The sequence below is a fragment of the Centropristis striata genome, chromosome 23, assembly GCF_030273125.1.
Source record: "Centropristis striata isolate RG_2023a ecotype Rhode Island chromosome 23, C.striata_1.0, whole genome shotgun sequence".
Classification (NCBI taxonomy): Eukaryota; Metazoa; Chordata; class Actinopteri; order Perciformes; family Serranidae; genus Centropristis; species Centropristis striata.
In genome coordinates, this window is record NC_081539.1 from 1,194,287 (window position 1) to 1,221,944 (window position 27,658).

At 40.4% G+C, this 27,658-nt stretch overlaps 1 protein-coding gene across 2 annotated transcripts; it reads left to right on the top strand.

The window, feature by feature from the left end:
* On the top strand, positions 1 to 26,322 carry LOC131961990 (NACHT, LRR and PYD domains-containing protein 12-like). Of its 2 annotated transcripts, XM_059326933.1 has the most exons (11): positions 1 to 127; positions 5,071 to 5,220; positions 5,487 to 5,603; positions 5,749 to 7,668; positions 9,680 to 9,853; positions 9,991 to 10,164; positions 13,835 to 14,008; positions 17,620 to 17,793; positions 19,424 to 19,597; positions 24,870 to 25,043; positions 26,065 to 26,322. In XM_059326933.1, exons 2-11 carry the CDS (start codon positions 5,090 to 5,092, stop codon positions 26,078 to 26,080), a joined length of 3,228 nt encoding a protein of 1,075 aa, XP_059182916.1. In that variant the 5' UTR covers positions 1 to 127; positions 5,071 to 5,089; the 3' UTR covers positions 26,081 to 26,322. The 2 variants fall into 2 exon arrangements, with proteins under 2 accessions (XP_059182916.1, XP_059182915.1); XM_059326932.1 differs by lacking the exon at positions 26,065 to 26,322 and having other exon boundaries at positions 24,870 to 25,262.
* The last annotated feature ends 1,336 nt before the right edge of the window (positions 26,323 to 27,658 follow it).

Here is a 27,658-nt window from a genome sequence, read left to right on the forward strand (position 1 = left end):
AGCAGTGAACAGTCAGCTCAGACTCCATGTTGAGCACCAGAAGAGAAGAGAAGAGAAGAGAAGAGAAGAGAAGAGAAGAGAAGAGAAGAGAAGAGAACAGGGAGGAGGACAAGTTGAAGCTCAGGTGGTGAGTTTTAATCAGCACACAAACTCATGATGGATGAATGATGAATAATACACAGCAGAGCTGCTGTAAACAAAGAGAACAAGACCAGGCTCAGAGGAAGAGGAGGGCTGACTGCTTTTAAATCAAATCAATTTTATTTATATAGCCCAAATCACAGATTTGCGTCAAAGGGCTTCACAGACTGTACATGGTACGACACCCTCTGTCCTTAGACCCTCACATCGGCCAGGGAAAACAGCAGCAGGTGATGATGCGCCACCATTGGCCAGTAGTGATGGTGAGTGGACCAGGAGAGGAACATTCCCATCTGGGGCCGAACCAGATCCACAGCAGTGAGACCAGCAGGAGTGATGCCGAGCAGGACCACAGCTCCACACCCTGTGAAGAGAGAGCAGAGAAAAGTGCGAGTATTCTGGGAAAATAAAAGCTTGTGTCATGTATTATTGGGACAGAGAGAAAGAGGGCCCCGGTGTATCGTGTCCCCCGACACATTGGGCCTATAGCGGCATAACTAGGACCTGGTCCAAGGCCTCGGCCAGCCCTAACTATAGGCTTTGTCAAAGAGGAAAGTTTTAAGTTTACTCTTGAATAAAGAGAGGGTGTCTGCCTCCCGAACTGAGACTGGGAGATGATTCCACAAGAGAGGAGCTTGATAACTGAAGGCTCTGGCTCCCAATCTAGTTTTAAGGACTTTAGGAACCACAAGTAACATAGAATTTTGGGAACGTAGTGCTCTAGAAGGGTAATATGGCATTATGAGGTCTTTAAGATATGATGGTGCCTGACCATTTAGAGCTTTGTAAGTAAGAAGAAGGATTTTGAACTCAATTCTGGATTTTACAGGGAGCCAGTGCAGCGAAGCTAGAACAAGAGAAATATGATCTCTTTTCTTGGTTCTTGTTAGAACACGAGCCGCAGCATTTTGGACTAACTGAAGAGTTTTAAGGGATTTATTGGAGCAGCCTGACAGTAAGGAATTACAGTAATCTAACCTTGAAGTAACAAAAGCATGAACTAATTGTTCTGCATCCTTTTGAGACAGGATGTGTCTAATTTTTTGTAATATTATGTAGGTGAAAAAATGCAGTCCTTGAAGTTTGTTTTATATGGGAGTTAAATGACAGATCCTGATCAAAGATAACTCCGAGATTCCTTATGGTGGTATCTGAGGCCAGGGTAATGCCATCGATGCTAATTAAGTCTTTAGATAATGAGTTTCGGAGGTGTTCGGGTCCCAGTACAATCACTTCTGTTTTTTCTGAGTTTAACATTAGGAAGTTGTGGACCATCCAGGTTTTTATGTCTTTAAGGCATGCATTTAGTTTGGCTAGCTGATCAGTTTCACCTGGCTTGATTGATATATATAACTGAGTGTCATCAGCATAACAATGAAAGTTAATTGAATGTTTTCTAATTATATTACCTAGAGGGAGCATATAAAGGGTGAATAAAATTGGTCCAAGCACAGAACCCTGTGGAACACCGTGGTTAACATCAGTGCGCACGGAGGATTCATTATTCACATGAACAAACTGGAAACGGTCTAATAAGTACGATTTAAACCAGCCCAGTGCCGTTCCTCTAATGCCAATTACATGTTCCAGTCTCTGTAATAGGATACGATGGTCAATTGTATCAAATGCAGCACTCAGATCTAGTAAGACAAGGACTGAGACAAGTCCATTATCAGAAGAAATTAAAAGGTCATTTGTAATTTTTACCAATGCTGTTTCTGTGCTATGATGAGTTCTAAATCCTGACTGGAAGTCCTCATATAGACTATTGTGTTGAAGAAAATCACAAAGTTGATTTGCGACTGCTTTCTCCAGGATCTTAGAGAGGAAGGGGAGGTTAGATATTGGTCTATAGTTTGCTAAAACGCCAGGATCTAAATTAACCTTTTTCAGAAGAGGTTTAATTACAGCTACTTTAAAGGATTGTGGCACGTAGCCTGTTAATAATGACAAGTTGATTGCATCTAAGAAAGAAGTACCCGTTAAAGGTAGAACCTCTTTAAGCAGCCTTGTTGGTATGGGGTCTAGGAGACAGGTTGACGGTTTCGATGAGGAAATCATTGAGGTTAGTTGTTGGAAAGTGATGGGAGCGAAGCGATCTAAATATTTATCAGGGTTTGTACCCGTTTCTAAGGCTCCAGGGTTTAAGGATGCCTCAGTACCAGTTAATGGCAGGAGGTAGTGAATTTTATTTCTAATAGTTATAATTTTCTCATTGAAAAAGCTCATAAAAGCATTACTAGTGAGTGCAATAGGAATACATGGTTCAATAGAGCTGTGACTCTCTGTCAGCCTGGCTACAGTGCTGAAAAGGAATCTTGGGTTGTTCTTATTTTTCTCAATTAATGACGAATAATAGGCTGATCTGGCTTTACGGAGGATTTTCTTATATGTTTTAAGACTGTCCTGCCAGGTTAAAAGAAATTCATCCAGCTTAGTTGAACGCCATTTCCTTTCGAGCTTTCGTGAAATTTGCTTCAGTTCACGGGTTTGAGAATTGTACCATGGAGTTAACTTTTTCTGTTTTATTATTTTCTTTTTTAGTGGGGCAATAAAATCTAGCGTTGTTCGCAGTGAATCTGCAGTACTGTCGACAAAGTTATCAATTAGGGAGGGACTGAAGTTAACATAGTCCTCTATTATGTTGGAGCACGACAAAGAGTTAAAGACAGGTGGAATCACTTCCTTGAACTTAGCTCCAGCACTATCAGATAGACATCTAGTGTAGAAACTCTTGCTTATTAGCGAGTAGTCCAATAGCAGGACTTCAAAAGTTTTTAAATAATGGTCTGATAACACAGGATTTTGTGGGAAAACTATTAAATGTTCAATTTCAATCCCATACGTCAACACAAGGTCGAGGGTGTGGTTAAAATAGTGAGTGGCTTCATGAACTTTCTGATTAAAGCCAATCAATTCTAGTAAGGAGATAAAAGCAGTACTAAGGCTATCATTATCAACGTCAACATGAATATTAAAATCACCTACAATAATTACCTTATCTGTAATTAGTACTAGGCTTGATAAAAACTCAGAGAATTGTGATAAAAATTCTGAATATGGACCGGGAGGCTGGTAAACTATGACAAATAGGATTGGCTGTTGGTTTTTCCAGGTTGGGTGTGAAAGACTGAGAACAAGGCTTTCAAATGAGTTATAGTTTAATTTAGGTTTTGGGGTAATTAGAAGGTTTGACTCATATATCGCTGCAACTCCTCCTCCTCGGCCTGTGCCACGAGGGATATGAGTATTAATATGACTAGGAGGAGTAGATTCATTTAGGCTGACATATTCTTCATCACGCAGCCAGGTTTCAGTTAGACAAAGTAAGTCAATATTGCAATCTGATATTAACTCATTTACTAATAAAGCTTTAGATGATAAGGATCTAATGTTTAAGAGTCCACATTTAATTATTTTGGGTTTTTGTTTATTTGCAGTTGAAGTTTCAATTTTTATTAGGTTATTTTGGGTAACTCCTCTTCTGTTAGAACCTGGTTTAAATAACTTAACTTTGGGAGGACGGGGGACAGACACAGTCTCTATGGGATTTTGGGTGGATGACTGCTCAAAGGGAAAGGCAGAGAAGTGTTTTACACTGCGACTCTGCCTCCTGGTCTCAACTCTGATTTGTCACGGGTTTGGACCGCTAATAAACTTGGTCAGGTTGCTAGATATGAGAGCGGCTCCATCCAAAGTGGGATGAACACCATCTCTCCTAATAAGACCAGGTCTCCTCCAGAAAGTTTGCCAATGATTAACGAAGCCCACGTTGTTTGCTGGACACCACCTCGACAACCAGCGCTGGAGCGATGAAATGCGGCTACACATATCATCGCTGGTCAAATTTGGCAGGGGACCAGAGAAAACTACGGAGTCCGACATTGTTTTGGAATATGCACACACCGATTCCACATTAATTTTTGTGACCTCCGATTGACGTAACCGGGTGTCATTACTGCCGACGTGAATAACCACTTTACTGTATTTACGTTTATCCTTAGCCAGCAGTTTCAAAAAGGATTCAATGTCGCCCGCTCTGGCCCCCGGGATGCACTTAACTATGGTGCCTGGTTTCGCTAACTTCACGTTCCGAAGAATGGAGTCGCCACTGATCAGAGTTGGCTTCTCAGTAGGTGTGTTACTGAGTGGGGAGAATCTGTTGGAGACGTGAAGCGGTTGGTGGTTAACCATCGTGGGCCTCGGCTTCTGACTATTCCCCCTTCGGACATTCACCCAGCCGTCCGGCCGCTCGGGAGGTGTCGGGGAACGGCTAGCTGCACTATGTCGGCTCGCACCAGCTAAGGGCGACTGGCTAACTGCTGCAGTTAACTTTACCGAATTAGTTTCCATGGTGCGGAGCCGCACTTCTAGTTCACTAAGCCTCGCCTCCAACACAGCTAAAGCACTACACTTATTACAAGTACCATTATCATTAAAGGAGGCTAAGCAGTAACTAAACATTTGACACACCGGGCAAGAGAGAGCAGGAGAGTGAGGGGGAGAAGACATGGTTAGCAGCTAGGCTAGGTAGCTAACACAACTGAGTAGTATCAGACAGATAAGATTAGCGACAAGTCGCTACAAGGAGCAGATAGATACGGGTGCTTAAGTAAAACTAGCGTATGTATAAATGAAGCGGACAGGTATCCGTTATAGTGTGTAGCGTTTAACAGAGTTAACTGTATTTAGCAAGAGCAGCAAACAAGCACAGCACTACACTACGAGCACACACAGAAACACCGGAAGTGACACAATACGCTCACCTTAGCACGTCAGCACGTCCAACACTCAGTGCACACACACACTGTGTGTATGTGTGTGTGTGTGTGACTTCCTCTTCTCTAAGTTTTGGGCGTGACTCTTGAACAAACTTGTTCTCCTTTAATGTTCCGAGTTAACAGTCAGTGTTGCTGTTTTCCCTCTCAGACTGACTTCAGATCAGAAGATGAGTGGTTGTGTGGAGGAAGAGGAGGACGGAGCAGAGTCTGTAGTATCCGGCTGTCTGTCTTTGAAGAGTGACTGCTCCAAAGGTTTTCCTCTGTTCTTCGGTAATGAACCTGGACCCTCAGACACAAAGTAAGAACTGATACTGACTCATTTCTATGATTCATTTCAGTGTTTTTGTTGTGACACAAAGATAAATCATTTGTTCCATCTTCCTCTTTATATCAGTGACAGCTGTTAGTCACCTAGAAAACCTGTAATCCAATCTAAGAGCACTAATACAAACTATTAAACCTCCTTATTATCTGCAGGAACAGCAGTTTGTGTCTTTAGAGCTAAAAAAAGAGAATTCATCAATGATTCATGTGATAGGACTGAAACTTATTTTGTGTTTGCAGATTTCAGTGCAGACGAAGAGCAGAGTCTGTAGTTTCTGGCTGTCAGTCTATGAAGAGTGACCGGTCCAAAGATTGGCCTCTAAGGTTCAGTCCTGAACCTGGACCCTCAGACACAAAGTAAGAGAACTGCTACCAACAAGTTTCTTTGACTAATTTTCACTTACCTCTGTAATTTGTCAGGTTTACTTTGTGCCTGAATATTAAATTTCTACTGAAACGTATTGACCAACTAAAATGTAACCAACTCTCCTCTGAACTCCAGTGATGAACCAGGATCCTCAGGTGGCCAGTCTGCTTCATCAGGACACGACTCTGATCCCAAGTGTGGTGGTCTGCAGGAGGTTTTAGATGAATATAAGATCAGTCTGAGGAGGAGATGTGAACTTGTGACTGAAGGAAGTGATGCAACAGGAAGTGGAACCCTCCTCAACAGGATCTACACTGAGCTCTACATCACAGAGGGACAGAGTGAAGAGGTTGATACCCAACATGAGGTGAGGCAGCTGGAGACAGCTTCCAAGAAGAAGACCGTCCACGACGCTCCAATCAGGTGCCAGGACATCTTTAAAGCCTTACCTGACCAACAGGGACGCATCAGAGTGATTCTGACGAACGGCGTTGCTGGCGTTGGAAAAACCTTCACGGTGCAGAAGTTCAGTGTGGACTGGGCAGAGGGTTTGGAGAACCAAGATGTCAGTGTGGTGGTTCTGCTTTCGTTCAGGGAGCTGAACTTGATCAGAGATGAGCAGTACAGTCTTCTGGAGCTGCTCCATGTTTTCCATCCAACATTACAGAAGGTCCCAGCAGAGAAGCTCGCCGTCTCTAAACTTCTGTTCATCTTTGACGGCCTGGATGAAAGCAGACTTTCTCTGGATTTCAACAACAAGGAGGTTGTGTCTGATGTCACACAGAAGTCATCAGTCAACGTGCTGCTGACAAACCTCATCGAGGGGAATTTGCTTCCCTCGGCTCTCGTCTGGATAACTTCCCGACCCGCGGCGGCCAATCTGATCCCTCCTGCGTGTGTCGACAGGGTGACAGAAGTACGAGGCTTCACTGACGCCCAGAAGGAGGAGTACTTCAGGAGGAGGGTCAGTGATGAAGAGCGCTCCAGCACAATCATCTCACACATCCAGACATCCAGGAGCCTCCACATCATGTGTCTGATCCCAGTCTTCTGCTGGATCACTGCTACAGTTCTGGACCACATGTTGACTACAGAGCAGAGAGGAGAGCTGCCCAAGACCCTGACTGACCTGTACTCACACTTCCTGCTGATTCAGACCAAGAAGAAGAAACAGAAGTATGATGAGGGACATGAGACGAGTCCACAGGAGCTGACGGAGGCTGACGGAGAAGTTCTTCTGAAGCTGGGTAGGCTGGCGTTTGAACAGCTGCAGGAAGGAAACATCATGTTCTACCAAGAAGACCTGGAGCGCTGTGGTCTCCATGTCACAGAGGCCTCGGTGTACTCAGGAGTTTGTACAGAGATCTTCAAAAGAGAGAGTGTGATCTTCCAGAAAACAGTCTACTGCTTCGTTCATCTGAGCGTTCAGGAGTTTCTGGCTGCAGTCTACATGTTCCACTGTTACACCACCAGGAACAAAAAGGTACTGAGGGCTTTTCTGGGGAAATACTTGTACAATGAAAACAAACACACAAAGTCAAACACATCTTGGTTCAAGAACCTTTTTAATTTTTTGGGAATCAGTTACCCATCTCTGGATGAATTCCTGAGCAGAGCCATGGAGAAATCCCTTGACAGTAAAAATGGCCACCTGGACCTGTTTGTCCGCTTCCTTCATGGCCTCTCTCTGGAGTCCAACCAGAGACTGTTAGGAGGCCTGCTGGGTCAGACAGACAACAGTCCAGAAGTCATCCAGAGAGCCATCAACAACCTGAAGAAGATGAGGACTAAGAAGATCTCTCCTGACAGAAGCATCAACATCTTCCACTGTCTGACGGAGATGAACGACCTCTCAGTCCATCAGGAGATCCAAGAGTTCCTGAAGTCGGAGAACAGATCAGAGAAGGAACTCTCTGAGATCCACTGCTCAGCTCTGGCCTACATGCTGCAGATGTCAGAGGAGGTTCTGGATGAGTTGAACCTGTGGAACTACAACACATCAAAGGAGGGACGATGGAGACTGATTCCAGCTGTGAGGAACTGCAGGAAAGCTGAGTAAGTCTAGATGTGATCATCAACATTATACAGCAATGTAAAGCTGAAGCATCAGTGTTAGAGTAAAGATACACACTTTACACACATGCACAGTATAAAAGCTGCACACTATCAAAGTTTTCTTCAACTACCATTAAACCTGCGTATTGAAAACATTCTCCATGTTCCACTGCCAACGTCATCATCTCCTATCTGTCCTATCTGAGTGATGGAGGCTTCATACAAATCCAGCCCAGAAAACTAGAGAGTGTGTGCTGGAAATGTTTCCACGCTCATCATTGAATCACAACACACAGCCTGTTTAACATCGTATACAGTGTCTGCATCATGTTTCTATAACCTCTCTATTTATTATTCTTTGTATAGACACACAGACATGTAATATTTGTCTTCTACTGGAAATTATGTCACTGGAGTTTTATTGTTCTCAACGTGGCTTCAATCAATTATTTCTATCATATTTCTTCTCAGCAGTTTGTGAACTATTTAATATGAAGGAATGTTTCCAGTTTCTACAGAATCTATAATTCTTGCTTGTTTTGGGAGGATGTGGAGGGAAGCCATCCTCCATCTGAAAGAACAAAACATCTCCAGTTCTCTTCAATAAAAGCTCCAACTTTACATTTAGTTCCCAACAATGAATGAATAAGGAGCATTTTTAAAGTCTGATCATTGTTTTCTCTATGAATCTGGTCCCCCCTGATGTTAGTCATGTTTTACATGGGCTATTATCACTGGATGCAATAAGTTGTAGATGTTTTAGAGAAGCATCTAAGTGTAATTAAATGTAATGTGGTGCTGTTAGACTGCATTGATAGTCCAGGTGCTGCCTCCCTTAGTGCAGCAAACGGCAGAGCAAACACTTTTTCCACAACAGTGAAAATGTTGTTTTTGAAAGGCTAAACGCCAGCAACAATAAACTGAAGAAGAATATTTCCTCAGATAAAACATGTTGTGAATCTTGGAAACGATTGCGTCTGTCTGCTTTAAATAAATGTGGACTTTTCAACGCTCTGAGGTTATTGGAGACGTTTGGAAGGCACAAGTCCCTCATCGTCCCTCAACATCCCTCTCTTTTCACCTTGTTCTTCATATACATTATTGGGCTTTATAACCTTTAGACACTTTTAGCAGCAGGTGCAGCAGCTGTTTGAATTAGAGAGAAGCCACTCCAGTCCAGATGGGGGCGCTAATTTACCTCTAAGCTGCTTTTCAACCCACAATTCACAGAAGAAGAACAATAAGAAAACAAGAGGATGAAAGAGAAGAGGCTCACCTTTTGTCCAAAATGTTTCCATATTGTCCAGTTTGAGTTTTCTTTGAGACAAAGTCAAAGAAGAGGTGAACTTTCCAGTAAACAAAGCCAACATCCTCTGAGCCCCTCCACCTCTACTGATCTGCTTTATGTTGCCGGCTTCAGCTCTGTAGTAACGTTACTTTGAGCACGCTCTGTCACACACTAGTGGCTCTGTTAGTCCCTTTGTAAACTAATATAATATGGACATCACATTGTCATATGGCTCCATGTCCACGTCCTCTCACGTTCCTTTATTAGCAGAGAACGTCTCTCTCTCTCTCTGTGACTGCAGAGCATCTGTGATACAGCGAGTGGAGATCATCACTCATAGATGGGCTCCTAAAATAAACCACATGCTAATAATAGTGAATGTGTGTGTATTTAATGAAGCTCAACATGTGTTGTGTCTGTGTATTTAGCAGCTGATGTACTCAGACAGCAGCTCATCACACAGTCAGCTGCTGGGACCTCCAGGTTCATTCTGCCAGTGAACCGGAGCTCCAGAGCTTCAGTTCACTGGTCACATTTTTAGCTCCAAAACATGAACTTCAGCCCCTTCAATCAGTCAACAAATGATAATATTACAATCTTTAAAAGGCATTCTACTATAAATGCAACAGGAGTCATGAAATGAATTAATGTGAGATGAAAATAGATCAGATTAAAGTGTTAGAACTGGTTATATTTAAAATGTTACATTATCTGTAATCACAGATTTTCTAACTGTGGACTCTCTGAGACTCACTGTGAAGTCGTGGCCTCATTTCTGAAGTCCAACCCCTCCCATCTGAGAGAGCTGAACCTAGGTGGAAACAACCTGAAGGATTCAGGAGTGAAGCGGCTGTGTGCTGGACTGGAGAGTCCAAACTGCAGACTGGAGACTCTGAGGTCAGTTCCTGTGTTGTGCTCACACACAGTGTATATCTGCTGAATTTAAATCATAATTGAAGTTTCAGATGAAAAGAGATCAGATTAAAATGTTAGAACTGGTTATATTTAAAATGTTATATTATCTGTGATCACAGACTTTCTGGCTGTAGATTCTCTGAGACTGGCTGTGAAGTCGTGGCCTCAGCTCTGAAGTCCAACCCCTCCCATCTGAGAGAGCTGGACCTGAGCTTCAACATCCTGAAGGATTCAGGAGTGAAGCGTCTGTGTGCTGGACTGGAGAGTCCAAACTGCAGACTGGAGACTCTGAGGTCAGTTCCTGTGTTGTGCTCACACACAGTGTATATCTGCTGAATTTAAATCATAATTGAAGTTTCAGATGTATTTTGGTTCCTTTGTTTTCTAAGTTTGCCTGAGCACAGATCTAGAACCCAGTTTGTCGCTCCGTTCTCTTGCACTTGGACTCACATCACAAAAATCCATGAGGTCAGGCTTCAGGTCATGTGTTTGGGTCTGAACCACCAGTGGTTTGGACCAATCAGTGTCCTGTGAGGAGCTACTGGTTGCTACGGCAACGCTTTAGATGTGTGTGATGACAGCAGTTTGTTGAAAACAATAATGTGGCTCAGGTCACATCTTTCTTGTTGCTGTATAAAACAATGAAACAGAGAAAGAGGCGAGCGAAGGAGCTGCAATAATATCAGTTGTATTCAAACTGAGAGTATTTCTTCATTAAAGGAAGATCAAAGAAGACTGAAGGCTTTTCCCCATGGAAGACATGTTTTAGCTCTTCTCCCAACTGGCTTCAGCAGCCTGTGATAGACGCTGATAGACACATAGTTCATCTAATCACCTGACAGATATTTTTGAAAGCGTCTTCCTCTTTCCAAACAGTTTCCAATGACGGCTTCTCAGACGGTTCTGTGGAACAAAACATCTGGCAGCGTCAGGTTACCTGAACAGCTGGTTTCTCTCTAAATATAGTCAGTCATCAAAAGGAACAAACACTGTGAAAACTTTGAGAAAGTCTCTATCTGTCAGGAGCACAAATAATGAGCTGCAGGTATGTTTGTTCAGGGAGCTACTAGATTACATTTCAGATGAAGAGAACATGTATCTCACTTTACTCTGAACATCTGATCCAGTTCTAAAGAGGACTGAGGATGAAGCAGAGCTCACACTCACTCAGCTGTGTGTTGATGAGAATAGCCTCAATCTGGGCTTTGAAATGACACAGTCAGAAGTGGCTGAATTTACCTGACTTATTATTTATTATAGAAAGTCCTATTTATTTCATTTTGGCCATTTTAGACTCCAAAGAAAACATCTGTCTCAGTGTTTTTTATAATATGACATGATTGTTGTGAATTAGGGGAAACAGTTCATTTTGAATCCAAGATGTCTGATCTGATGTCAGTGTTCTCACACAACTTGTTTTAACCTCCATAATGGTGAGTTCAGGTGTTTTCAGGAGTTTCCATTTTCTAAGCTTATTATATAATATTCTATCGATTAATCGAGTAATTGGATAAAACATACTTTTGCTTCATTGAAGCCCAATTATAAATAAACACCAGAAAACAAGAAAGATCATTTAATAATAACAACCAGTTTATTCCCTTTTTAAGAAAAATTGACATTTATTATACATATTATGCAAAGGAGTGAACTGTTTCAGTCAAAATTTCCAATAAAAATAAATAAAATTACTTCAAACTTAACATTTCCTGAGACACAAAATGAAATAAAAATAAATAAAATTGTTTCAAAGTATCAAAAATAAATATATAAAAACAGAGATTCTTCAACACTGCCTTTAAATTGTGTAAGCTCACATTCAGAATCAGAACCAATAGGTTTGAACAGAAATGCTTGGCTGTGGACCGGGACTTGGAACAAGAGTCTTACACCCCCTTTACAGTCTCTCTTGACTTGTGTGCCTTTAGAAGCACTTGGTTGCAGTGAAGGAAGTTGAGCATATCTACATGCTATGGCTGGGCGATATGGCCCTAAAAGAATATCACCATATTTCAGGGTATTTTTGCGATACCGACAATTCTTAACGATATTACAAAATACTGATAAATATATAGAAAATACGATTTTTTAGTCGGTATAGATGAATAAAAAACGTTCAACAAAATAAAAATCAATCAATCATAAATCTAAAATGTAATGTTAATTGCAAATCTCAACAGTTGCCAAATACAAAAAAAATACTCTTGACTCTTGAGGATAAGCAAATAATAAAAAAAGTAATCATATAGCCCCCCCCCCGAGATAAAATTTAGTAAAAAAAATGTTTTTAAGTAAAATGCATCAATCTCGTCCACTTTGAGAGCTAAATGTTTTTTTAATTAACCTTTTATTTATACAGGTAATCTCATTGAGACACAGGGTTTCATTCTCAAGAGAGACCTGATAAATGTGAGCTATCACCTCATATAACATTTTTCACACTCAATGCCCCCCTGGAGACATTTTTTTCATAAAAGCCCAAATTTCGTGCCTCTCAGACAATCTAATGCCACTATTCCATCATATACACTGATCTTATCATTGCATATTCTAATTAATTATTGTAAAGGAGAATAAAGTTTCTTGTATGTTTTATTTAAGGCATCTTATTTTGACAGTCTTCTTGTAAATTCTATGGTGGATTCTGGCTGGACGCATACGACAGGACGTCGAAATACTCTGGCAACAAGGACAGGGGAAGTCAAAGACTATGTACACGGGGGAGGGGAAATCAGGTGGAAACTATCAGGAATCAGGGAAGATGCCAGACCATGACATAGGAGGAAGGGCAAGTGACCTGAAACGAGAGGGAAGTTACTTTTCAAAATAAAACCAGAAGTTACTTTTCAAAATAAAACCGTAAATTCACAAGACAAAAAACCCAAGACAAGACATCCCTCACCGCGGTGTGACAGTACCCCCCCCCCCCCCTAGGGCCGACTCCTGACGGACCAGGGTGGTCCCGGTGGAAGTCAGTCATGAGGCTAGGGTCCATGATGTGTCGGGACGGCACCAATTGCCGCTCCTCGGGTCCGTAACCTTCCCAGTCGACCAAGTACTGTCTGCCCCGGCCCCGGTTGTGTACTGCCAGTAGCCGCTTGACCTTGTAGACTGGACCTCCATCAATGACCTCAGGTGGTGGTGGGGGCGTGGTGGCCGGGACCATGGTACTTTCCTTCATTGGTTTAACCTGGCTTACATGCCTTAAGCGCCCACCTGGCCTGGCGAGAGTAAAGCCTCTTAGCCTTTCTAATAAATTCCAAATTTTTGTGATCTGTCCAGACAATGAATGGATGTTCGGCCCCCTCCAGCCAATGTCTCCACTCATCCAAAGCCAGTTTTACCGCCAGTAGTTCTCGATTGCCGACATTATAGTTGCGTTCTGCTCTTGACAACCGTCTTGACAGGAAGGCGCAGGGATGCATCTTGCCGTCGCGCTCCGACCGCTGAGATAATACTGCCCCCACTCCTTCGTTTGACACATCGACCTCCACCACGAATTGGCACTGTGGGTCTGGTAGGGTGAGAATGGGAGCCGTAGTAAATCGGTGCTTGAGGTCTTGGAACACCTTCTCAGCTTCTGTGGACCAACGGAACGGCATGCCAATAATAGTGAATGTGTGTGTATTTAATGAAGCTCAACATGTGTTGTGTCTGTTTATTTAGCAGCTGATGTACTCAGACAGCAGCTCATCACACAGTCAGCTGCTGGGACCTCCAGGTTCATTCTGCCAGTGAACCAGAGCTCCAGAGCTTCAGTTCATTGGTCCCATTTTTAGCTCCAAAACATGAACTTCAGCCCATTCCAATCAGTCAACAAATGATAATATTACAATCTTTAGAAGTGATTCTACTATAAATGCAACAGGAGTCACTAAATGAATTAAATGTGAGATGAAAAGAGATCAGATTAAAATGTTAGAACTGGTTATATTTAAAATGTTTTATTATCTGTAATTGCAGACTTTCTGGCTGTGGACTCTCTGAGACTGGCTGTGAAGTCGTGGTCTCAGCTCTGAAGTCCAACCCCTCCCATCTGAGAAAGCTGGACCTGAGCTTCAACGACCTGTATGATTCAGGAGTGAAGCGGCTGTGTGCTGGACTGGAGAGTCTAAACTACAGACTGCAGACTCTGAGGTCAGTTCCTGTGTTGTGCTCACACACAGTGTATATCTGCTGAATTTAAATCATAATTGAAGTTTCATATTTAGTTTGGTTCCTTTGTTGTCTGAGTTTACCTGAGCACAGATCTAGAACCCAGTTCGTCGCTCCGTTCTCTTGCACTTGGAATCACATCACAAAAATCCATGTGGTCAGGCCTCAGGTCATGTGTTTGGGTCTGAACCACCAGTGGTTTGGACCAGTCAGTGTCCTGTGAGGAGCTACTGGTTGCTACGGTGATGCTTTAGATGTGTGTGACGACAGCAGTTTGTTGAAAACAATAATGTGGCTCAGGTCAAATCTTTCTTGTTGTTGTATAAAACAATGAAACAGAGAAAGAGGCGAGCGAAGGAGCTGCAATAATATCAGTTGTATTCAAACTGAGAGTATTTCTTCATTAAAGGAAGATCAAAGAAGACTTTTCCCCATGGAAGACATGTTTTAGCTCTTCTCCCAACTGGCTTCAGCTTCACCTGTGATAGACGCTGATAGACACATAGCTCATCCAATCACCTGACAGATATTTTTGAAAGCGTCTGCCTTTTTCCAAACAGTTTCCAATGACGGCTTCTCAGACGGTTCTGTGGAACAAAACATCTGGCAGCGTCAGGTTACCTGAACAGCTGGTTTCTCTCTAAATATAGTCAGTCATCAAAAGGAACAAACACTGTGAAAACTTTGAGAAAGTCTCTATCTGTCAGGAGCATAAATAATGAGCTGCAGGTATGTTTGTTCAGGGAGCTACTAGATTACATTTCAGATGAAGAGCACATGTATCTCACTTTACTCTGAACATCTGATCCAGTTCTAAAGAGGACTGAGGATGAAGCAGAGCTCACACTCACTCAGCTGTGTGTTGATGAGAATAGCCTCAATCTGGGCTTTGAAATGACACAATCAGAAGTGGCTGAATTTACCTGACTTATTATTTATTGTAGATAGTCTTATTTATTTCATTTTGAACATTTTAGACTCCAAAGAAAACATCTTTCTTAGCTTTTTTATAATATGACATGATTGTTGTGAATCAGGGGAAACAGTTCATTTTGAATCCAACATGTCTGATCTGATGTCAGTGTTCTCACACAACTTGTTTTAACTTCCATCATGTTGAGTTCAGCTGTTTTCAGGAGTTTCCATTTTCTAAACTTATAATTTAATATTCTATCGATTAATCGAGTAATCGGATAAAACATACTTTTGCTTCATTGAAGCCCAATTATAAATAAACACCAGAAAACAAGAAAGATCATTTAATAATAACAACCAGTTTGTTCCCTTTTTAAGAAAAATTGACATTTATTATACATATTATGCAAAGGAGTGAACTGTTTCAGTCAAAATTTCCAATAAAAATAATTAAAATGACTTCAAACTTAACATTTCCTGAGACACAAAATGAAATAAAAATAAATAAAATTGTTTCAAAGTATCAAAAATAAATATATAAAATAGAGATTCTTCAACACTGCCTTTAAATTGTGTAATCTCACATTCAGAATCAGAACCAATAGGTTTGAACAGAAATGCTTGGCTGTGGACCGGGACTTGGAACAAGAGTCTTACACCCCCTTTACAGTCTCTCTTGACTTGTGTGCCTTTAGAAGCACTTGGTTGCAGTGAAGGAAGTTGAGCATATCTACATGCTAGGGCTGGGCGATATGGCCCTAAAAGAATATCACCATATTTCAGGGTATTTTTGTGATAACGAAAATTGTTAACGATATTACAAAATACTGAAAAATATATAGAAAATAAGATTTTTTAGTCTGTATAGATGAATAAAAAACGTTCAACAAAATAAAAATCAATCAATCATAAATCTTAAATGTAGTGTTAATTGCAAATCTCAACAGTTGCCAAATACAAAAAAAATACTCTTGACTCTTGAGGATAAGCAAATAATAAAAAAAATAACCATCTAGGGGGCATGCCCCCCCCCCCCCCCGGGATAAAATTTAGTAAAACAAAAGTTTTTAAGTAAAATGCATCAATCTCGTCCACTTTGAGAGCTAAATGTTTTTTTAATTAACCTTTTATTTATACAGGTAATCTCATTGAGACACAGGGTTTCATTCTCAAGAGAGACCTGATAAATGTGAGCTATCACCTCATATAACATTTTTCACACTCAATGCCCCCCTGGAGACATTTTTTTCATAAAAGCCCAAATTTCGTGCCTCTCAGACAATCTAATGCCACTATTCCATCATATACACTGATCTTATCATTGCATATTCTAATTAATTATTGTAAAGGAGAATAAAGTTTCTTGTATGTTTTATTTAAGGCATCTTATTTTGACAGTCTTCTTGTAAATTCTATGGTGGATTCTGTGCTCTTATTTTGAAAGCTTCATTGTTTCGCGACAGGAAGTAATAGTAACTTTTTGTGATTAAAACAACTTTAACTGTTAGCTAATGTTAGCTCGTGGCTAACGAACGGCATAATGCAACAGTGTGTTTGGACCTCTGAACTAATGTTTGATTTAAACTGATGAAGTCATTTTAATATGTTTTCTAAAATAATGTTGTATGATGAACATTGATCCTTCAGAACACACACAGCTGTTTAAAGGATCAATCTAGTATTGATCCTCTAATGACAGACCTGACTGAGAGCAGCAGCATGTTATTAATCTGTGGTGACATGAATAGTAACATTATTGGGCTTTTTAAACCTTTGGACACGTTTAGCAGCAGGTACAGCAGCTGTTTGAATTAGAGAGAAGCCACTCCAGTCCAGATGGTGGCGCTAATTTACCTCTAAGCTGCTTTTCAACCCAGAATACACAGAAGAAGAACAATAAGAAAACAAGAGGATGAAAGAGAAGAGAGCGAGGCTCACCTTTTGTCCAAAATGTTTCCATATTGTCCAGTTTGAGTTTTCTTTGAGACAAAGTCAAAGAAGAGGTGAACTTTCCAGTAAACAAAGCCAACATCCTCTGAGCCCCTCCACCTCTACTGATCTGCTTTATGTTGCCAGATTCAGCTCTGTAGTAACGTTACATTGAGCATGCTCTGTCACACACTAGTGGTTCTGTTAGTCCCTTTGTAAACTAATATAATATGGAAATCACATTGTCATATGGCTCCATGTCCACGTCCTCTAACGTTCCTTTATTAGCAGAGAACGTCTCTCTCTCTCTCTCTCTGTGACTGCAGAGCATCTGTGATACAGCGAGGGGAGATCATCACTCATAGATGGGCTCCTAAAATAAACCACATGCTAATAATAGTGAATGTGTGTGTATTTAATGAAGCTCAACATGTGTTGTGTCTGTGTATTTAGCAGCTGATGTACTCAGACAGCAGCTCATCACACAGTCAGCTGCTGGGACCTCCAGGTTCATTCTGCCAGTGAACCAGAGCTCCAGAGCTTCAGTTCACTGGTCACATTTTTAGCTCCAAAACATGAACTTCAGCCCCTTCAATCAGTCAACAAATGATAATATTACAATCTTTAGAAGTCATTCTACTCTAAATGCAACAGGAGTCATTAAATGAATTAAATGTGAGATGAAAAGAGATCAGATTAAAGTGTTAGAACTGGTTATATTTAAAATGTTATATTATCTGTAATCACAGACTTATTGACTGTCGACTCTCTGAGACTGGCTGTGAAGTTGTGGCCTCAGCTCTGAAGTCCAACCCCTCCAATCTGAGAGAGCTGGACCTGAGTGACAACAACCTGAAGGATTCAGGAGTGAAGCGTCTGTGTGCTGGACTGGAGAGTCCAGACTGCAGACTGGAGACTCTGAGGTCAGTTCCTGTGTTGTGCTCACACACACTGTATATCTGAATTTAAATCATAATTGAAGTTTCAGATTTAGTTTGGTTCCTTTGTTTTTTTCTGAGTTTTCCTGAGCACAGATCTAGAACCCAGTTTGTCGCTCCGTTCTCTTGCACTTGGACTCACATCACAAAAATCCATGTGGTCAGGCTTCAGGTCATGTGTTTGGGTCTGAACCACCAGTGGTTTGGACCAGTCAGTGTCCTGTGAGGAGCTACTGGTTGCTACGGCGACGCTTTAGATGTGTGTGACGACAGCAGTTAGTTGAAAACAATAATGTGGCTCAGGTCAAATCTTTCTTGTTGTTGTATAAAACAATGAAACAGAAAGAGGCGGCCGAAGGAGCTGCAATAATATCAGTTGTTTTCAAACTGAGAGTATTTCTTCATTAAAGGAAGATCGAAGAAGACTGAAGGCTTTTCCCCATGGAAGACATGTTTTAGCTCTTTTCTACCATCTGGCTTCAGCAGCCTGTGATAGACGCTGATAGACACATAGTTCATCCAACCACCTGATAGATATTTTTGAAAGCGTCTGCCTTTTTCCAAACAGTTTCCAATGATGGCTTCTCAGACGGTTCTGTGGAACAAAACATTTGGCAACAACTTGGTGAGTTCAGGGGCCTCATGTATCAAAGAGTGCGTAGCTTTCATCCTGAAAGATGGCGTACTCCCAGAAGTAGAAAAGTATGTACGCAAACTCACCTCCACATGTATCACACTGTGCTTACGCCAGGTTCTGCACCTTTCCTTGATACTTCACAATCAGATGGAACTGATCCACATGCACGAGCCACCAGCCACGCCCCGGCTCCTCCCACAGATCAATACGCAGATGACATGCAAATGATTATAAATCACCAGCATGCCCGCTGATTAATGAAAGAACAACAAATCAACATGCTGCTACTGCAGCGAGGTGGACGTGGTGATCTCCAGGTGGAGGCAGGAAAAAGAGCTTTTTGTTGCCTCAGGTCTGGCTGTTAACCAGCCGGATCAGAGACCTGCACCATGGCAGAAGGTCCCTCAACACATGCTCTGTCACACACTAGTGGCTCTGTTAGGCCCTTTGTAAACTAATATAATATGGAAATCACATTATCATATGGCTCCATGTCCACATCCTCTAACGTTCCTTTATTAGCAGAGAACGTCTCTCTCTCTCTCTGTGACTGCAGAGCATCTGTGATACAGCGAGGGGAGATCATCACTCATAGATGGGCTCCTAAAATAAACCACATGCTAATGATAGTGAATGTGTGTGTATTTAATGAAGCTCAACATGTGTTGTGTCTGTGTATTTAGCAGCTGATGTACTCAGACAGCAGCTCATCACACAGTCAGCTGCTGGGACCTCCAGGTTCATTCTGCCAGTGAAGCAGAGCTCCAGAGCTTCAGTTCACTGGTCCCATTTTTAGCTCCAAAATATGAACTTCAGCCCCTTCAATCGTCAACAAATGATAATATTACAATCTTTAGAAGTCATTCTACTATAAATGCAACAGGAGTCAATAAATGAAGTAAATGTGAGATGAAAAGAGATCAGATTAAAGTGTTAGAACTGGTTATATTTAAAATGTTACATTATCTGTAATTATAGACTTTCTTGCTGTCACCTCTCTGAGACTGACTGTGAAGTCGTGGCCTCAGCTCTGAAGTCCAACCCCTCCCATCTGAGAGAGCTGGACCTGAGCTCCAACAACCTGCAGGATTCAGGAGTGAAGCTGCTGTGTGATCTTCTGCAGAGTCCAAACTGCAGACTGGAGACTCTGAGGTCAGACACTATGTTTTCCTCGTTTGCTGAGATGAATTTGATGTGAAAATTGTGTTGACATAAGGCCGATATTATACTGATCCACACTGAGGATCTGAATGCTAAAGTCTGTTTTCTTCTTCACTGGTTTAGTCCATTGACTGTGGCAGAGCAGTGTTGAGCTGCACATTTAAAACCTGAATATAAGAAGAAAAATCCTCCACTGGATCATTCACTCTGAACCTCTGAAACACTTGATTTTTATTGTATTTATTTGTTTCTTTGACAGGGACAATGCACAGCTCCTTAGCTGTACGAGAGTCAGCGACAAGCTCATTTCCATCTCTAGTCCCTGGACAGGAAACAGAGAATAACAGAACATGTACAATATCATTAAAGCACAACTAGTATAAAAGGTTGTAGATAAATATGAAAATAAAAGATGATGATTAGCAGAACATATTCACTGAACAACAACAGTAACAACACAGGAGAAGATTTAAATATTATATTTCACATCATGAACATAGAAATTACATAAATTTAATAAATGTATCAGATTATCTCTTTCAACTGTCAGACAACAACAACAAAACTGACTGACTGTCTGACTGAATAGTTTAAACTGAAGATACTTTGATTGTACGACTCCACTATTCGTAAAAGAAATATTTTAAATATGTTTTGTTTCCATTTTCCCAAAGTTCATTCTGACATATTTGTCATGTTTGGAAACTTTCGTATCTAGCTACTATACAAAGTAGGTGATGTATATTTTGTCTTGAATGATGAAAACTATATCAGATGAAATACAGCAAGTTAGTCTGAATGTAAGAGAATGTTTTTGTTCTAATAGTTTGACGTTAGAAGTAATATGAAGGTGAAATGTGATGAAGAAATGCGGTTAGAGCAGCGCATTACGAGGGAACACACAAACGGTGGAGAGCAGAACATTTGATGGTTCGTTTCATCTGTTTAAATATCTGATACAACACATAGAAAAGGAACACTTTAACTGTGGAGTGCTCCCAGTTTGGTTTGATATATCCCAGCTCTGTGTGACACCTCTTCATTACATCATGTCTGATCTGATGTCAGTGTTCTCACACAACTTGTTTTAACCTCCATCATGATGAGTTCAGCTGTTTTCAGGATTCTCCATGTTCTAAACTTATTATATAATATTCTATCGATTAATCGAGTAATCGGATAAAACATACTTTCGCTTGATTAAAGTCCAATTATAAATAAACAACTGAAAACAAGAAAGATAATTTAATAATAACAACCAGTTTGTTCTTCAAGAAAAATCTACATTTATTATATTATGTAAAGGAGTAAACTGTTTCAGTCAAAATTTCCAATAAAAATAAATAAAATTACTTCAAACTTAACATTTCCTGAGACACAAAATTAAATAAAGATAAATAAAATTGTTTCAAAGTATCAAAAATAAATATTTAAAAATAGAGATTCTTCAACACTGCCTTTAAATTGTGTAAGCTCACATTCAGAATCAGATCCAATAGGTTTGAACAGAAATGCTTGGCTGTGGACCGGGACTTGGAACAAGAGTCTTACACCCCCTTTACAGTCTCTCTTGACTTGTGTGCCTTTAGAAGCACTTGGTTGCAGTGAAGGAAGTTGATCATATCTACATGCTAGGGCTGGGCGATATGGCCCTAAAAGAATATCACCATATTTCAGGGTACATTTGCGATGAATATAAATGTGATACAAAATACTGAAAAATATATAGAACATATATTTTTAGTCTGTATAGATGAATAAAAAACGTTCAACAAAATAAAAATCAATCAATCAATCAATCAATCAATCAATCAATCATAAATCTAAAATGTAATGTTAATTGCAAATCTCAACAGTTGCCAAATACAAAAAAAACCCCTCTTAACTCTTGAGGATAAGCAAGTAATACAAAAAAATAACCATCTAGGGGGCATGCCCCCCCTTGGGATAAAATTTAGTAATTTTTTAAGTAAAATGCATCAATGTTATCCACTTTGAGAGCTAAATGTTTTTATATTTAACCTTTCATTTATACAGGTAATCTCATTGAGACAAAGGGTTTCATTCTCAAGAGAGACCTGATAAATGTGAGCTATCACCTCATATAACATTTGTAGCACTCCCCTCAAAAGACCTTTTACTAAGGGCAGACTTTTGGGTTCGTTAATTGTATTTTAACCCTGATTTATAAGTAATTTTTTAATAGTGATTTGGATTTCGTTTTTTAATAAACAATCAACTGATACACCTAGATGAATTCATCTTTTAACCATAGGGCTGTAAATAAAATGTTTTTTATCTGAGTGTCTTTCTCCTAAAACATGCAAAGGAAATATCACAAGACTCTTTAGAAAAATAAACAAATCAATGATTTACTTCAATGATTAAATGCATTCAAACAAAACATCAATACACTTTTACTGAAAATATGTTTAAAGTAAATTCTTTGTTGTCTTCTTGTTATCACACCACTTATGCTAGATCATGAAATGAAAAATACCCTTTTCGGTGAAATAGAACACTTTTAAGTTCCCCAAAAAATATATGTAGGCTACTCCTTTAAGTTTCAAAAATACCTTCAAGTTACTCAAATTACAACAAACCCCAAATACATAGATTTTAGTTACTTTCAGTAATAAACTCAAACACATCTCAGTGGGCCCACACTCACACGCACACATACACACAGCCAGCAAAAACAAAACAAACCCTGTTGCAGGCCTGATATGGTGACTTTTGAGTGCAAGGAAATCCAACTTTACTCCCAACGATCAGGGGACAGTAGAGGAAAAGTGTTACCTCCGATCCAAAGAACGGCCGATCCGGTCCGAGTCCGGAAGGCGACACTACTGATAGAATGAAGACAGGCCGGTGAGCAGGCGATGGAGCCGGCCTGGCAGCCCGGGACGATGAACACCGACAACGAGTCACACACACTGGCAGCGGCCGATCCGAATCCTTATGCTCCCCCGCTGAGACCACAAGGCACAGCCAATACCGGAAGCTGGTTTAGATCCTCACGGCTCAGTCCGTTCGCTTTGATAGCGAATGCTAACAACACACTACGAGTTAGCTTAGTAGCTGGGCTAAGCTAAAAACAGTGCAGCTTCGACAGAAGCTCGAGCTGAAACTTCTCGAGCTGTACACTAAACAGCAGTAGCTTCAATGTCCATGTTCCGAGTGTCGAGAAGACAGTCTTTTAGACACTGAAAACTACTCACTTAACTTTTATCTGTATACTTTCACACTCGCGGCCATGCGTGTCCCTTGTGCCTCGTCACGTCGTCGTCTTCTCTCCTTTTTTCTCTGTCGAGTTTTCCCCAAAAACACACATGCTCACACTTCCTGTCTCAACCTGTCAATTACACTTTAACCAAACAAATTACCTGGATCACAGTTCTTCTCAATCAGTACTTCCTATCTCCCCATGAATTTCTTAAAAATAAATTAATTGTTTAACCATGTCACTTTGTATCATTTTAATCTTATTTATTGCACCTTACTCTTTTATCAAACTATTTTAACCTTCATAAATTATTCCTTTTTACATTTTAACACACTTTTAATAACAGTTTTAACCAAATATGAACCTTTTTAAACCATAAATTATTCATTATTTATGTTATGAGTAAGAATTCTTAACAGGGTTACACATTTTTCACACTCAATGCCCCCCTGGAGACGTTTTTTTCATAAAAGCCCAAATTTGATGCCTCTCATACATTCTAATGCCACTATTCCATCATATACACTGATCTTAATCATTGCATATTCTAATTAATTATTATAAAGAAGAATAAAGGTTCTTGTATGTTTTATTTAAGACATCTTATTTTGACAGTCTTCTTGTAAATTCTGTGGTGGATTCTGTGCTCTTATTTTGAAAGCTGCATTGTTTAGCGTCAGGAAGAAATAGTAACTTTTTGTGATTAAAACAACTTTAATTGTAAGCTAATGTTAGCTTGCAGCTAACGAATGGCATAATGCAACAGTGTGTTTGGACCTCTGACGGCCCGGACAGGTTGATAGGATTTAGTTCAGCACGCACAGAGACGCACACATACCATGTCCCTTATTTTATGTCTCCTCTATCCTCTATCCTCTATCCTCTGTCCTCTATCCTCTGTCCTCTGTCCTCTATCCTCTATCCTCTGTCCTCGCTTGAACCGGAAGTTCTCTTATGTGCGCCATCTTTACGACCATCCCAAAGCTCTTATTTGTGCTTGGAGGAGAGAGGAATGAGGAGAGAGGATAGAGGAATGAGGAGAGAGGAAGCATATCGGAGGAGCCATAAGCGAGGATACATGAGAGCATCCTATGTGGAAGTCTTTTAGCGGTGGCCCCGCCCCCTGACTGGACATCATTTATAGGACGGAGAGGTGGGCGGGGTTTGACTGACTGACGGGTGACAGACACTCTGCTGAGCAGAAACACAACGAAAATAACTTTATATGATGAACAGTGTAGATATACTGTCAGTAGGTTGAAATGTGGCGTTAGCGCAGCACATGAGACTATGACGGGCCGCCAAAGTCTACCAAACGTAAGCTTTAAATTTAATTAAACGAGGCTTCGAGGCACAGGAAATTCCTCCATCACTGTTTGTAATCGAGTTACTCGAGGAATCGTCGCAGCCCTACTAACATGTTTCATCAACAATGGAACATAATTTATGTACCAACAACATTTCATAACATTCATGAAGTTGTACATTTCATTCGGTTCATTTTTTTTTTCTTGTACTTAATTTAATGTGCAGTCACTAAAGACTTTTTAAATAAAGTGTAGAAAATGTCCGCTGTTAGTTCTTAAAGTGAATGAATGTTTATATTTGTTGTTAATGGTCACATCTGTTGACAGAAGATCTTCTGAAATAATGTTTGATTTAAACTGATGAAGTCATTTTAATATGTTTTCGAAAATAATGTTGTATGATGAACATTGATCCTTGAGAACACACACAGCTGTTTAAAGGATCAATCTAGTATTGATCCTCTAATGACAGACCTGACTGAGAGCAGCAGCATGTTATTAATCTGTGGTGACATGACTAGTTTTATGAATGTTGTGGTGACATTTGGATGATTTCTGTAGAAGTTTGACATCATGATGATCCACAATAACACAATTACAGTCACTCTACTCATTTTAGAGAAAAGCTCATTGATTATGACACAGTAATGTTGAGCTGCACATTAAAACCTGAACACAGCTGATTGGATAATAAATCTATTTTTATCTGCATCATTTATTCTTTATTCAGATTGAGTTGGTGCAGTTTGTCAGGGATCAGCTGTGCTTCTCTGGCCTCAGCTCTGAAGTCCAACTCCTCCCATCTTAGAGAGCTGGACCTGAGATTCAACAAGCTGCAGGATTCAGACATGAAGCTGCTGTGTGATCTGAAGGAGAGTCCACACTGCAGACTGGAGACTCTGAGGTCAGTAGAGGGTTTCAGCAGTATTGTACTGAACACAGTTAGTATCAGAGAAAGATCCAGTATTTCCTGTAAACCTCCGACCTTCTCAGTGAAGCTGTGAGAGGAGAATGGTGACAGAAACACAGAGAGAGAACAGTCAGCCAATCAGATCAGCCAGAAGCTTGTTGTGATCATGTGTTTGAGTTGTTGTGTTCATGTCTCCAGGAAATAAATGTGGATTACAGCTGACAGCATCACACCATGTACAGACAGCTGTCCTCATTCATCACATCTGATCTCAAAGTGTTTGTTCTCTCATTTCAACACTAAACACTTGATCAGTTCATCTTTGTCACAGCTCTGAGATCAGTCTGACTGAAGTCTCTTGTTTCATAGAACCATCATTACATTTAGTAACCATGTGGTCTTTCTACAGAGCAGAAGCTGCTGAAGTCCAGAGTTTACAGCTGATGTTTCACTGCTCAGGCTTTAACATGACATATATATCCGTCCATCTGTTTGTTCTGTCCACATGTTTCATAACTGACTCCATATTTACACATTTGTAATATTTAAAGATCAGATATGTTTCATTTCTCCAGAAATATGGAACGTTAATGTGATCATAGTGCATTTAATGTCTTTTAAAGCTGGAATTTTTAGTTTTCAGCGATACCAACTGTATGATGATGAAAATGATCCTGAATCTTTTGATCACAAGATGTTGTTACATTTACAAAGTTTATATTTGTACGACTTTATTGTAAACATACTTTGTAAAAAGATGAGGTTTGGACAACAAACGAGTCGTTTACTGATTCAGAAAGCTGAAGACTTTGTTTTCAGGACACTGCAACATTTATATCTTCTGTCAATAGATAATTAGTTTCTTTGTAAATGATGGAATGAGGCTGTAAATTGTATAATTCTCTGGTTCAGGAGGTTAAACTGGATGTGCTGCATCACTGACTGACAGCTGATGAAGGGAGTCTCTGTAAACTCTGATTTATCTCTTCTGCTGTCTGTCTTCTTCTCTCATCAGGTGGAAGTTGTCCTGATCTCCAGTAGAGTCCAGTCCAGCATGGTCCCTGTGTTCCTCTGATGTGACAGAGTATCATCAGAGGAGGTGGACTGCTCTGCTGCTGCTCTCTCCTTCTCTCTGCAGACACACTGAGACTCCTCCACACTCACACACCTCCTCCACCTGAACCTCCACCTGGACAGGAGGAGAAAACTGTCAAAACTAAAGTGTGAACTGAACCAAAGCTTCACTGAAGTCGACCAACTGAAACAGGATTCTGTTTTGACTTTCTCTGTCACAGTGAAAACCAGCAAACTGTCATTTAAACTGCTTCCTTCTTCAATCTTCCTGAAATCCTGTTATTAGGCTCCAAACTTGCCTTTTATTATCCTCATGTGCACATTTTATCTCAAGATCTCAAGAGTTTTTTTTGTTTTTGCAGAAAAAAAGAGCTAAAAAAGTGCAAAGTCAGCTGATAATTGTCTCTGCGGGTCCTCCGGCTTCCTCCCACAGTCCAAAGACATGCAGCTTAGTTGAACTGTCCCGTAGGAGTGAATGAGAGAGAGAGAGTGAATGGTTGTGTGTCTCTGTGATAGTCTGGAGACCTGTCCATGGTGGACCTCGCCTCTCGCCCTATGTCAGCTGGGATGGTCTGCAGCCCCCCGCCACCCGACTTCAGATAAGTGCTTCAAGGAGAATGAATGAATGAATGAATGAATGAATGAATGAATGAATGCTTTCTGCTGCAGCTCCACCCTGTGGAACCATGGAGCGCTGCACTTAGTTTGATATATTTTATAAAGTCACCTTGTTAGCACCTATACTTGTGACAGATTAGTGTTGGACAATAACAGATGAATATTTGCTGGTAACAAAGAAAACTTCAGATTCTGTCTGTATTTTGGTGCAAAGTTTCATTTTGACATGTTTTCTGTTCATGACTGATGACTTTATGCTCCTCCTGACTTTTTTCTCTTTGGAACAATAAAGTTCAAGTTGTTGTTGAAATGCTGAATAATGAAAACGTGCCTTAATATCGAGCCATGATTTGTCCATGCAGCTCCATGTGAGTTTCCATCAGAACTCCCAGGTGGTCAGATCCGGACGCTTTGGCTCTGTGTAGCGTCAGCGTCAGTATCTGACCACCTGGGAATGAGACTCCACAATCACACACTGCACCTTTAATTCTCACTTTGTTTAGTCCACATTGAAAATACATTAGTGAAGGTTCAAAGCAGCGAGGTGAGAGTCAATGATTTCCAGCGGACATTAAACTGGCTTTAGAGAAAACTAAAGGTGTAAAGAAATGTTTCACATTCAATCACACTTTGTTGTTTTCTCTTTTCTGTTTCCTTCATTCTGTCTTCACATCGTGTTCACCATCGTTTCTCTTTTCTACTCAAGTTAAAAGTCAAACTTCTGTTGGAAGTCACTCATATTTTTGGGGTCATAATCAGAAATGAGGAAAAATATGAAAAATCTGGTTAGTGCAAACACTTTATTTTAAATGACACATGTAGAATAAAGAGACCCTCTGAATCCCAACGAGTTCTGCATTTTTTATGTGAATACATTGACTTCACATAAACAACACTGTGTATATATAATATATAAT